Source organism: Mobula birostris, chromosome 16 (assembly GCF_030028105.1).
Source record: "Mobula birostris isolate sMobBir1 chromosome 16, sMobBir1.hap1, whole genome shotgun sequence".
NCBI lineage: Eukaryota > Metazoa > Chordata > Chondrichthyes > Myliobatiformes > Myliobatidae > Mobula > Mobula birostris.
In genome coordinates this window covers 23641318-23655238 of record NC_092385.1, presented here as the reverse complement: position 1 = coordinate 23655238, position 13921 = coordinate 23641318, and the positions used below count along the sequence as shown (strand labels likewise).

General features: G+C 40.8%; 1 protein-coding gene across 2 annotated transcripts in view; it reads left to right on the top strand.

Moving 5' to 3' along the window:
* The window catches only part of LOC140210846 (ERC protein 2), an 880422-nt gene that overhangs the window by 314477 nt on the left and 552024 nt on the right, over positions 1–13921 (top strand). For both annotated transcript variants that reach the window (XM_072280109.1, XM_072280108.1), the window contains one exon: positions 10142–10309. In XM_072280109.1, the coding sequence (XP_072136210.1) occupies positions 10142–10309 (168 nt within the window). The remainder of the gene's footprint in view (positions 1–10141; positions 10310–13921) is intronic.

Here is a 13921-nt window from a genome sequence, read left to right as displayed (position 1 = left end):
GCTGATCCAATTTACCACATTATCATCCAGATCATTGATATGGATGACAAATAACAATGGACCCAGCAATGATCCCTGTGGCACACCACTAGTCACAGGCCTCCACTCGGAGAAGCAATTTTCTACTACCACTCTTTGGCTTCTTCCATTGAGCCAATGTCTAATCCAATCTACCACCTCTCCATGTATACCTAGCAACTGAATTTTCCTCACTAACCTCCCATGTGGGACCTTGTCAAAGGCCTTACTGAAGTTCATGTAGACAATATCCACTGCCTTCCCTTCATCCACTTTCCTGGTAACCTCCTCAAAAAACTCCAATAGATTGGTCAAACATGACCTACCATGCACAAAGCCATGTTGACTCTCCCTAATAAGTCCCTGTCTATCCAAATGCTTGTAGATTCTGTCTCTTAGTACTCCCTCCAATAACTTACCTACTACTGACGTCAAACTTACTGGCCTATAATTTCCCGGATTACTTTTCGATCCTTTTTTAAACAATAAGTACTGCCGTGCAGGGTGCCCAAACTTTTGCTTCAGGCCCTTTTCCTTTTTTGTTATTTTGAAACTGTAAAAGATGGAAATAAAAAAAAGTTTTCTTGCTTAAAATATTAAAGAAACGTGTCATCTTTAACCTTATGCCTTTTGGAAATGAGTTCATCTTTTACTTGCTTAGCTATTCACAATAACAGAAATTTTGACCAGGGGTGCCCAAACTTTTGCATACCGCTGTATGTAGTTTGATAATAAGTTGACATTGAACTTTAAAAAATTCTCCCCAAACACTGATAATTTTCCCCAGAATCTACCACTGACCTAAACAAGAGGGGCAATTTACAGTGACAAATAACCAACCAATCCACACCTCTTTTGAGATGTGGGAGGAAACTGGAGCAGGCAGAGGCAATGTCCGTTCTCTTAGGTAGAACAGCAGAACACCACACAGTTAGCACATGAGGTCAGAATTTAACCAGGATCATTGGTTCCCTAAGGCCTATTAGAAAGGAAATGTGGGAGAACTGAGGATGTAATCTTTTGTTTAAAAAAATAATATTGGCAGGTTTGGATCAAGTTTAGAGGAGAAATTGAAGAGGTTGAACATAATAGTGTGTCACTCAGGAACAAATGTCTAATATCTCATGTTTGCAATTCATGTACACATTATATGTCGTCTGTCATTGAGATATAAACACCAGATGACTACTCTGCATTGTGTTACCAGAGAATTTGACAAAGCATCTGCTTGACAGTATACAGTGAAATTTGATTTTCAAGATGAAAGGGAGCAAAAGCACAATGATATGATTTATTTTTGGAAGTGCAGAGTATTTTAAGTTTTATATTTATATCTCATATTTTAAGTGTAGCACTTGCATCGGCTGCGGCTGGCACATTCTCCAACCATAGTGGTTTTTGCTTCTGTTTGCTTTCTTTTTCACTGACTAAGAATATGGGATATACCTCAGTAGAGTACAGAAACAGGCCCTTTGGCCCACCTTATCTTTGCCTGCATTGCTCTATCCCGTGCCTTTTCATGTGTCTATTTAAATGACTCTTAAATGTCACTTTTGTAGCTGCCTCTACCACCTCCCTGACGGTGTGTTCCAGGCCCCTACCATATTCTGTGTCAAAAAATAGCTCTCCTTAACCATTCTGCCATCACTTTAAACCCATGTCCCATAGTATTTGACCTTTCTACCTTGAGACAAAGACTCCTTGTTGCCCCCTCAGCCTCTGAAGCTCCAGAGAAAATAATTCAAGTTTGTCCAACCTCACCTTATAGCTCATCTCTCAGACAGCATCCTGATAAACCTTGTCTGCACCCTGTCCAAAACTTTGTTTCTTGACGTGACCATTATTGAAGCCTATTAAGTACTGAAAGGACTAGATAGAGTGGCCATGAAGAGAATATTTTCTGCAGAGGGAAGTCTAGGACTGGAGGGCACAGCCTTAGAATAGAAGGATGTCTCTTTAGAACAGAGATGAGGGGGAGTTTCTTTAGCCACTGGGTGATGAATTTGTGGTATTCATTTCTGTAGATGGCTATGAAGGCCAACCGACTGGGTATGTTTAAAACAGAGTTTGATACATTCTTGATTAGTAAGGATGTCAAAGGGTACAGAGAGATGGCAGGAGAATGGTTGAGAGGGATAATAAATCAGCCATAATGGACTGGTGATACAGACTCAATGGGCTGAACGATCTGGTTCTGCTCCTATGTCTTACGGACCAGAGTTGCACACAATACCCTAAAACGGCCTAACTGAAGTTTTTGCAACTGCAACATGGCTTCCTGACTTGTATACTCAATGCCCTGACAGATGAAAGCAAACCATTTGTACACATTAACCACCTTATCTACTTGTGTTGCCATTTCAAGAATTTATGAACTTGCATCTCAAGTTCTCTGCTATAGATCAATGCTCTCTAAAGATTCTGCCATTTACTGAGTACTTTCCTCTTGCATTTGATCTCCCAAAATGCAAAAACTTACACTTGTCTCGATTGAACTCTATCTACTGCTTCTCTGTTTCTCTGCCCAAATTTTCAACTGCTGCAACATTTGTCAAACTTCACTAACTACAATTCCACCAAATTCCATGTCATATGTAAATTTGCTATTAAGACCACCTATAATTTTCAGTGCAATACATAAACTTACTACAGTACTGTGCAAAAGTCTTAGGCACCCTAGCTACAGTGTATATATGTGCCTAAAACTTTTGCACAGTACTGTACATCACAAGCAACACAGTTCTCAGCATCCCTGCTTTTGAACCAGCAGAGATCCAAGCAAAGAAAGACCCCTTTTTTCTCTACCTCTGTCTTCTATGACCAAGCCAATTTTGTATCCAAGTTATTAAGTCACTGTGGATCCCATCCCACTGTGGGCTGAGAAGTGGCAGATGGAGTTCAACCCGGAGAAGTGTGAGGTGGTACACTTTGGAAAGACAAACTCCAAGGCAGAGTACAAAGTAAATGGCAGGATACTTGGTAGTGTGGAGGAGCAGAGGGATCTCGGGGTACATGTCCACAGATCCCTGAAAGTTGCCTCACAGGTGGATAGGGTAGTTAAGAAAGCTTATCAGGTGTTAGCTTTCATAAGTCGAGGGATAGAGTTTAAGAGTCGCGATGTAATGATGCAGCTCTATAAAACTCTGGTTAGGCCACACTTGGAGTATTGTGTCACCTCACTATCGGAAGGATGTGGAAGCATTGGAAAGGTTACAGAGGAGATTTACCAGGATGCTGCCTGGTTTAGAAAGTATGAATTATGATCAGAGATTAAGGGAGCTAGGGCTTTACTCTTTGGAGAGAAGGAGGATGAGAGGAGACATGATAGAGGTGTACAAGATAATAAGAGGAATAGATAGAGTGGATAGCCAGCGCCTCTTCCCCAGGGCACCACTGCTCAATACAAGAGGACATGGCTTTAAGGTAAGGGGTGGGAAGTTCAAGGGGGATATTAGAGGAAGGTTTTTTACTCAGAGAGTGGTTGGTGCGTGGAATGCACTGCCTGAGTCAGTGGTGGAGGCAGATACACTAGTGAAGTTTAAGGGACTACTGGACAGGTATATGGAGGATTCTAAGGTGGGGGCTTATATGGAAGGCAGGGTTTGAGGGTCGGCACAACATTGTGGGCCGAAGGGCCTGTACTGTGCTGTACTATTCTATGTTCTATGTTCATCCCATGATTTTTTTTCCCCGGAAAGTTCTGATTTGCTTTCTTCTAGTTTGTTTGGCATTCATCTACTGTCACATGCCCCACGTCCCGGATTAAGTAGGAGAAAATTGCCAATAATTACCACAGTGCATTGACATTTTGAGGGGGAGAATGTTGGGCCAGCCATCCCATGTACACATTGCTAAGGATCTGAAGGTAACTTGTGATAGTAGAACTGTGCCCTAATGCAAAGAGTTTAGCTCAAATATTGATTTGAGATAACATGAATTATTTTACTGCCTGACTCCTGTCAGATGGTTTCTCCTTGTTTGGGGTTGGAAAGAAAGGCACCAAGCTTAGTCTCATGGTTCAAATTTATAACATTTTCAATATTAACTATTCATATGCTATAAAGCAAAATTTTAGAACACAGAAATTATATAATTATTTTGTATCAATAGTTTCCCTTAAATGTATTACTGAGAACTCTTGATCTATAGTGATACCAGTTTCAACTGATTTAAGTTGTCATGATTAATATGTATGCAAACTTTGAGCATACAATTATGAAATGAAGGTAGCAATTGGCCACTATGCCCCTGCAAAATTGGACGTGGAGTGGATGTTTCCTATCTTGGGGGAGTGTCGTACAAGAGGACACAGCCTCAGAATAGAGGATTGTATCATTAGAACAGACATGAGCAGAAATTTCTTTAGCAAGAAGGTGGTAAATCTGTGGAATTCATTGGCACAAATGGCTGTGGAGGCCAGTCATTGGATATGTTTAAAGTGGAGATTGATAGGCTCTTGGTTAGTAAGGGTGCTGAAAGCTATGGGGAGAAGACAGGAGAATAGGGTTGAGAGGGATAGTAAATCAGCCAAGATGCAGTGACAGAGCAGACCTGATGAACTGATTGGCCTAACTCTGCTCCTCTGTCTTATGGTCTATGGTCTTAATATATTGCTGGGAATAAATTATTAATTTAGTGGAAGTTGTGAAGGGCGCTTTATGATGATATGAATATTACTCTTATAATGGTGTGTTAAACCGCTTCATTATTTTAAATTAGTTTATCAAACCAATGGTTGAAATTCATAGAACAAGATTTGACAAACAAATTAAGCAGAGGAAAGAATGAATGAATAGAGGAGATGGGTGTGGATATCATTTTTTTACATTTTAAATTGGAAATATATCAGTTATTACTTCCTCAATAGAAAGTCAAAATTCAGTAGATAAACAAAGATTGAAGAAAATTCTTTGCTTCACATGAGATAAATTCTTACCTGCTAGGAAACTTGATAAGGTTGCAATTATCAGGTATGCTGTGTGCGGTAGGCTTTACCATAGCTGTATGAAATTGATATTTGTTTGGCGCTTGGGGAAAAAGTGAGAGTTTTTATTGAATTTATCTCCCAATTGTGACGTTCGTCAGACCTGCATCTATTCTGGACTAGGTGGCTGACTGCTGCTTCTATTTTCTTCTGGTTTTTGCTCTCATCAGAAGGCTTTTCCAAACCAAAAAAAAATCAGATTTTTTTCCCAAATAGTTCAGACATAATGAGAAAGTATCTGTTTTAAATGCACTATCACATCACACTTTGACACTTGCTGTGATAGTTACCTCAAGCAATCTTAATGGTAAAAGCAAATGATTGATTATTTCAAGTAAATTGTTCCACATTTAAGTATGTATACCCATGACCCTTTGTATGGACTCGGCTGTGTTGTACAACAGTATTGAATTTCTGTATATTGTAAGTGAGGTCACTGGAGAAAATGAATGGAAGGAAAGAGATTAGTATTAGGGATGACACTGTGCAAGTATTGGAGCAACTTGAGTGTCAGCTTGGCAGCTTTCAAGTACCTTGATTTGAATCGACATTTAAGTCTGAGGATGGCAGTATGTTATTACTGTAACTTTTTACAGATGGATGTTGGTTGATTGTTTCATTGGAAATGATGTTTGTTCAATTCAGCATAGAATGCCTGTAGACTACCAAATAAGTAACTTCTGAGATTTAGTGAGGTAAAATAACTTCATCTACTCCAAGCTGTTACTTATAGCATTTCTTTAAAGAGCTGTTCCATCTGTCCTTTGTAGTGAATATTTGAATGAAACCCGGACTCCAGCAACGACCATGGGGACATTCAAAGTGATTGCGCAACCACCAACTGCGACTCCAGCCTTGAACTCCAGGCCGGGTCTTTATGTGCTGCTATTGTGACTCCCGTCTCCCATTCCCCCACCACCACTCTGCAACCCCGTCTCCCTCAGATCCCACCGTCAGCTCCTGGGGCCTCAGAGGCTCCATCTTCCTCTCACCCCAACCCTCCCCCCTCCCGCCTCTGATCCCAGCTCTCAAGATTTCAGCCTTGAACTCCAGGCCGGGTCTTTATGTGCTGCTATTGTGACTCCCGTCTCCCCTTCCCCCACCAATACTCTGCAATCCCATCTCCCTCAGATCCCACCGTCAGCTCCTGGGCCCTCAGAGGCTCCATCTTCCTCTCACCCCAACCCTCCCCTCTCCATTGACACCCCAACCCTCCCCCCTCCCCCCTCTGATCCCAGCTGTCATCCGTGCCGGGTCTTTACCATCCCCGCCGACCTTCAACTGTCGGAGGCAGAACGCTCGGTCCTCAGTAAGGACCTCACCTTTGTCCCCCTTCGCCCACACCTCAGCGAGTTCCGTGTTCGCCATGATGCGGAACTTTTCTTCCGCCATCTCTGTCTCCGAGCCTACTTCTTCGGCAAGGACTCTTCCACCCCCACCGATGACCCCTTCTCCCGTCTTCAAACCTCCTCTTCTTCATGGACACCCCGTTCTGATCTTCTGCCTGCTCTGGATCTCTTTATCACTAACTGCCGACGGGACATCAACCGTCTCGACTTCACCGCACCTTGTCCCCATTCCAACCTCACTCCTTGGGAACGCTCTGCTCTCCACTCCCTCCGCACTAATCCTAACCTTATTATTAAACCCGCTGATAAGGGGGGTGCTGTTGTAGTCTGGCGTACTGACCTCTACCTTGCCGAGGCACAGCGACAACTCGCGGATACCTCTTCTTATTTACCCCTCGATCGTGACCCCACTAAGGAGCACCAGGCCATTGTCTCCCACACCATCACCGACTTTATCCGCTCAGGGGATCTCCCATCCACTGCTACCAACCTTATAGTTCCCACACCTCGCACTTCCCGTTTCTACCTCCTACCCAAGATCCACAAACCTGCCTGTCCTAGCCGACCTATTGTCTCAGCTTGCTCCTGCCCCACCGAACTCGTTTCTGCATACCTCGACACGGTTTTATCCCCCCTTGTTCAATCCCTTCCAACCTATGTTCGTGACACTTCTCACGCTCTTAAACTTTTCGATGATTTTAAGTTCCCTGGCCCCCACCGCTTTATTTTCACCATGGATGTCCAGTCCCTATATACTTCCATCCCCCATCAGGAAGGTCTCAAAGCTCTACGCTTCTTTTTGGATTTCAGACCTAATCAGTTCCCCTCTACCATCACTCTGCTCCGTCTAGCGGAATTAGTCCTCACTCTTAATAATTTCTCCTTTGGCTCCTCCCACTTCCTCCAAACTAAAGGTGTAGCTATGGGCACCCGTATGGGTCCTAGCTATGCCTGCCTTTTTGTTGGCTTTGTGGAACAATCTATGTTCCGTGCCTATTCTGGTATCTGTCCCCCACTTTTCCTTCGCTACATCGACGACTGCATTGGCGCTGCTTCCTGCACGCATGCAGAGCTCGTTGACTTTATTAACTTTGCCTCCAACTTTCACCCTGCCCTCAAGTTTACCTGGTCCATTTCCGACACCTCCCTCCCCTTTCTAGTTCTGTCTCTGTCTCTGGAGACAGCTTATCCACCGATGTCTACTATAAGCCTACTGACGCTCACAGCTATCTGGACTATTCCTCTTCTCACCCTGTCTCTTGCAAAAACGCCATCCCCTTCTCGCGATACCTCCGTCTCCGCCACATCTGCTCTCAGGATGAGGCTTTTCATTCTAGGACGAGGGAGATGTCTTCCTTTTTTAAAGAAAGGGGCTTCCCTTCCTCCACTATCAACTCTGCTCTTAAACGCATCTCCCCCATTTCACGTACATCTGCTCTCACTCCATCCTCCCACCACCCCACTAGGAATAGGGTTCCCCTGGTCCTCACCTACCACCCCAGCAGCCTCCGGGTCCAACATATTATTCTCCATAACTTCCGCCACCTCCAACGGGATCCCACCACTAAGTACATCTTTCCCTCCCCCCTCTCTCTGCATTCCACAGGGATCGCTCCCTACGCAACTCCCTTGTCCATTCGTCCCCCCCATCCCTCCCCACTGATCTCCCTCCTGGCACTTATCCTTGTAAGCGGAACAAGTGCTACACATGCCCTTACACTTCCTCCCTTACCACCATTCAGGGCCCCAAACAGTCCTTCCAGGTGAGGCAACACTTCACCTGTGAGTTGGCTGGGGTGATATACTGTGTCCGGTGCTCCCGATGTGGCCTTTTATATATTGGCGAGACCCGACGCAGACTGGGAGACCGCTTTGCTGTACATCTACGCTCTGTCCGCCAGAGAAAGCAGGATCTCCCAGTGGCCACACATTTTAATTCCACATCCCATTCCCATTCTGACATGTCTATCCACGGCCTCCTCTACTGTAAAGATGAAGCCACACTCAGGTTGGAGGAACAACACCTTATATTCCGTCTGGGTAGCCTCCAACCTGATGGCATGAACATTGACTTCTCTAACTTCCGCTAAGGCCCCACCTCCCCCTCGTACCCCATCTGTTACTTATTTTTATACACACATTCTTTCTCTCACTCTCCTTTTTATCCCTCTGTCCCTCTGAATATACCTCTTGCCCATCCTCAGGGTCCCCCCCCCTTGTCTTTCTTCCTGGACCTCCTGTCCCATGATCCTCTCGTATCCCCTTTTGCCTATCACCTGTCCAGCTCTTGGCTCCATCCCTCCCCCTCCTGTCTTCTCCTATCATTTTGGATCTCCCCCTCCCCCTCCAACTTTCAAATCCCTTACTCACTTTTCCTTCAGTTAGTCCTGATGAAGGGTCTCGGCCTGAAACGTTGACTGCACCTCTTCCTACAGATGCTGCTTGGCCTGCTGCGTTCACCAGCAACTTTTATGTGTGTTATTTAAATGATAGTGTTTCTTTTGGAATGCCCAAATACCCAAGATACAGAAATCACTTGCAGACAAGGCTGGGTTCTAGATATGGCAGAAATGTAAGATTTTATATTGTAAGCTGAAGCACTGAAACAGATTCAGAATCAGAATCAGGTTTATTATCACTGGCATGTGACGTGAAATTTGTTGTTCTAGTATAAATATGAACTGATACTTTTTATTTTAATCTTGTCTGAAAAATATATTTGCACAAATAAAGTGCAATATTGGTGATTACTAAGTAATGGACAAGAGCTGAAAAAGATGGCGGTGCATTTCAGTATTTTGTTATTTCCAAAAGTTCGTGATAATTTCAAAGAGAATTTTCAACAAATTGGAAAACTATATGATTATGGTTATGATTTCTCAGTACTTCCACCAGTAAATGACATGTTTTCACTGTAAGTTATTGCTTATACCAATCAGAAGCCAGATGACAAAACTGAGGGGAATGTTTTTTTTTACTTTGACCATGTTTTCTTTATGTTTAAGTTACAGTTGCCTTTGCTTTCTGAAATCTCTTTGAAACAACTGGCCTGAATCAGATCTATTGATATTTTATGAATGGCATCATTTGGTTTCCAGTAGGTGACTGGTTGAATATGGCAATCTAAAGCAGTTAAGTTTCTTTTAAGGATGTGCCTCCTGCAAGGCGTACTCGGTCAAGGATATGTTCGGGTAGCCTTGTCGGTATAACTTTGAGGGACTACGCAGTGAATATTTAAGTGACCTTGTCTCATAGAATCAGTTCTGAGCATTAATGTGCTTGAAATTAGTCATCCCTATTTGAGCGCATTTCCTGGGTGATGGGTGTCCTTAATAATGGATGCTGCCTTTCTGAGGCACTGCTCCTTGAAGATGTCTTGGATACTACGAAGGCTAGTACCTGTGATGGAGCAAACTAATTTTGCAAATTTCTGTAGCTTTCTTTGATCCTGTGCAGTAGCAACACCACCACCACCCCCCCATACCAGACAGTGTTGCGGTCTGTCAGAATGTCAAATAGTAGCACTCAATGTAATGAGGATTAAAAACCCTGAACCACAAACGTGCTTCTACATTTGCAATTTCTATTTAATCTTTGTAACTCAATCAAAGTATAATCTGAGGTTATTGTAACTGCATTCATCCTTTGATAAAAGCAGGATAAAATTCTTAGTACAACTAAATTATAAGCAAATGGTGTCTTTTGCCAGAACAATAAACTTGCTTGCAAGACCACCATGAATTTAATAGACAGGATTATGTCTGAACTTGATGCATGTATTTTTTGCCAGGTGGATGCATTAAGGCTGCGACTTGAGGAAAAGGAAAGTTTCCTTAACAAAAAGACAAAACAGCTTCAAGATCTTACAGAGGAAAAAGGAACGCTTGCGGGAGAAATACGTGACATGAAAGATATGCTAGAAGTGAAAGAGAGAAAGATCAATGTCCTCCAGAAAAAGGTAGGCCTTGAAAATAAACACACAGGAAATAAATGGTTTCTTTCATTTTTCAGGTTGAATATTGGTTACCTGGGCTGCACGTTGTACATAGATTTTCTAGTTTGGCTAGGGAAATGGCCTTACAGTACCAGCATGAATGAGAAGTGATCAGCTCATCAAAGCTGCTTTTTACAGTGACCAAAGATTCCCAAGTGCAGTCATTCTTGTATGGCTATTCAGTCAACAGGCAATTCTGTCATCAGTTCTAAATATGTCACTTGCAAAATGCATCTCCTGCACTAACATGGTGGCTTTTGTGTGTCTGTGTGTGTGAGAGAGAGAAAGAAAAAAAAACATTTTAAGGCAGTACTGGAGTTGGAGCTGTTGATTTATTTCTAATTTGCCATGTAGAACATCTTGCTGTATGATACTTGGAGTTTCTTTTTACTACTAAAGGAACTTAGGCTTTAGCATACAAATTCTGATTGCAATCATATGTACCCAGTAGTCTGAGTTCCATAGCTATGTAATGGATGATATTTTACCTACTTTCTAAAATTATACAAAAATAATTAGATTTCATCATCCTTAGTATGGATCATAATAAAATGATCTGTTGCTTTAATTCTATAATGGATTAACAGCTTGCAGTAGGGCAACCTTCAGGTCAGTCATTATACAAAATTGTTGTATTTCTGTATTTCTCATGTTGTGCATCTAATTGTACTTCAGCTAATGTTAATTCTGATCCTTTTTAGTGTGCTTATATCTGATTTCTTTGGTAGTACTTTTGTGATTATTCCATTTGACTATGAAGAGCCTATTTATCTGTTTGATAATGAGCAATATTTGTTTAGATTTTAATTATGGGGCATACTCTCTAACTAATAAAAACATGCTACTTTCTTGTAGTCAATCTTTTCTCGCATCATTTTAGTTTAGTCTAAAGTAGTCTATTAGTTATGTATTATTCTGTTCAGTAAATATCAGTTTGTTACTCACTTATTTTTCTCTATTTTCTGAGAATCACAGAATGTCTTAGTTAAGAATGTCTGTGCTATATTAACCAGTCTTAAGTAACTTTAATTCAATTCCAAATTTTACAACAGCACTTCTTTGTCTAATTACCACCTGGATGATCACTCTTCCATGTGTTCTACATATATTTGCATCACTAATAACATTACACATGGATCAGTACAGGCCAGTAAGGGTCCTTTGGCCCAAAATTTGTCAACCAATAAAAAACCTACTCCACAATCAATCTAACCTTCCATTTCACTTACAGTCTTGTGCTTATCTAAGAATCTTTTAAATATCCCAGTTTTGTCCACCTCTACCACCATCCTTGGTAGTGCACTCTCTGTGCTTAAAAAAAAAACAAACACTTACTTCTGACATTTCTCCTAAACTTTCCTCCACTTACCTTAAATGGATATCATCTGGCATTGTCCATTACTGTCCTGGGAAAAGGAGCTGGCTGTCCACCCTGTTTATGCTTCTTACCTAACTTTATACACATCTATCAATTTGTCTTTTATCCACTATCTTTCCAAAGAAAAAGGTCCTATCTTTCCTCAAAAGGCATGTTCTCTGATCCAGGCAATGCTCTGGTAAATCTCCTCTGCACACTCCCTAAAGCTTCCACATCCTTCCTATAATAAGACAGTGAGAACTGAACACAATACTGCAAGTATTTGTTCTGTGTTCTAACAAAATTAGAGAGGTGTGCTGTTTGATCAATGCAGGGAGAACTAGTTGAGTAAGAAATCAAAAGTAATTCAAAAAGGGCAAGTCAATTAAACTCTCCATATATAGAGTTTTATTCAAACTTTGACTTATTTTATGGACTGTGCCTATCTAGGTTGTTGTGTGGAAGAATTATATGAAATTATAAAGTTGAAGTAATAGAGTAAAGTTATAAAGTAAATTAATTAAATTTGTCAATTTATAATAAATATTTGGATTTGTTGAGACCTAAAATAGATTAAATATCTAAACAAATTACTATGATCTTTTATTTTTGTAATGAAAATATCTGTCTGCTTATTGTGCATTGATTTACCTGTCTTCAAGTGCATTAATTCTCTTCCTATATTGAATTTCATTTCCTTGTCACAGCTTACCCCGTGTCTTACTAACTTTCTTTCACTTTTCACAATCATTCTCTTGCTGAACAACATTTTTCTTATTATCCTGCTGTGAAACCTCCTATCTTTTGTCCAATCTCTTTAATGTGATGTACTCCCTGGCCCTTGGTTCCTCCTCCTACTATCATTTTATCAGCTTGCTGTTTATGATGAAACTGTTATCATTGCTAATGTCATCTGTATACTCTCCTGCTAGGTCAATTATTAGAAATAGATCAACTATAAATTTTTCACATTCCTTAGTCTCTCGGAGCATATGATTCTTATGATCAATCACCTTTCTCTCGCCGTGATTTTGTGAAACAAGAGCCGAGTCCCACAATAACGTTTCCGATTAATGCAGCTCAGATTAACTATGCAGGAACCACTGTTTGTAATTTATCTCCCTTGTCCTTGTGTAGTTTGGTTACCTATTTGGAAGTATTTTTAAACTCCACACAACAGTAAAATAGTTTCTGGAAAGCTCCCATTTTCTGAACTCCTCAAGTTATTCTGAAGGGATTAAAGGTTCTAAAGAAAAGGCCAACATAAAGAACATAAATAATAAAGGCGAGGACGACATGAGGGAACATGATGAGCTTTGCCCTGAAGTTAAACAACCAGTTAGAAAGGCAAACTGGGAACATGAAAATACCAATGAATATAAAAATGGTAAAATATTCCATAAGCACATAAATAACAAGGTGGGGAGAGGGAATCAAAGGATGTGTTAACATAAATTAACGAGAGATAATACTGAAAAGGCAAGGGTATTGAATAGATACATTGACTCAGTATATTTTTAAGAAGCTAAAGAGAAAATAAAAGCAGGATATAAATCAGATAGGATACACATCTATTAAAGTATATAGATTAGAGTTAACAGCCAAAATAATCAAATACATGCAGAAGAGCCTTTTTTTGAAAGTTCTCTTATCCACATTAAAACATTCAAACAGAAAGAATACCAAATGAATGGAAAAGAGTATGTTTCTTTTTCCCATAAAAGGAGATGGAAGTAACCCAGAGAATTGGAGATCAGTTGCTGTAAGGGCAGTGATTAGAAAGTTAGTGGCATCTTCACTCAAAATACCTAGAGACTATGAATGTAATTTAAAATGTCAGATTTAATCAACTTTTGAGTTGTTTCTTCCAAGCATTCTTCAGAGATATGAAGGGCTATGTAGTTACAATTTTGTGGCTTGGATGATTTGAAGAATGAGCTCAATCTGGTCCAGTAAAAGAATTGGATACAGAAATTGAAGATATAGTGTCGAAGTTTGTAGTTGATACCAAATGGGGATACACAACCTATAAAAGGAAAGAAATGCAGCACAACAGCATTGATAACATACTGTAAGTAGGCATGCTGAATGGATTGCATAATTAAATAATGAAGTGGTTACTTTTTAGAATGAATAAAGATACTGCTTGGACTTTGGAAGAAAAATATATGAAAATGATGAAATAAAGCAAATGAGAATATGGAGTGATTTAAGAAAAC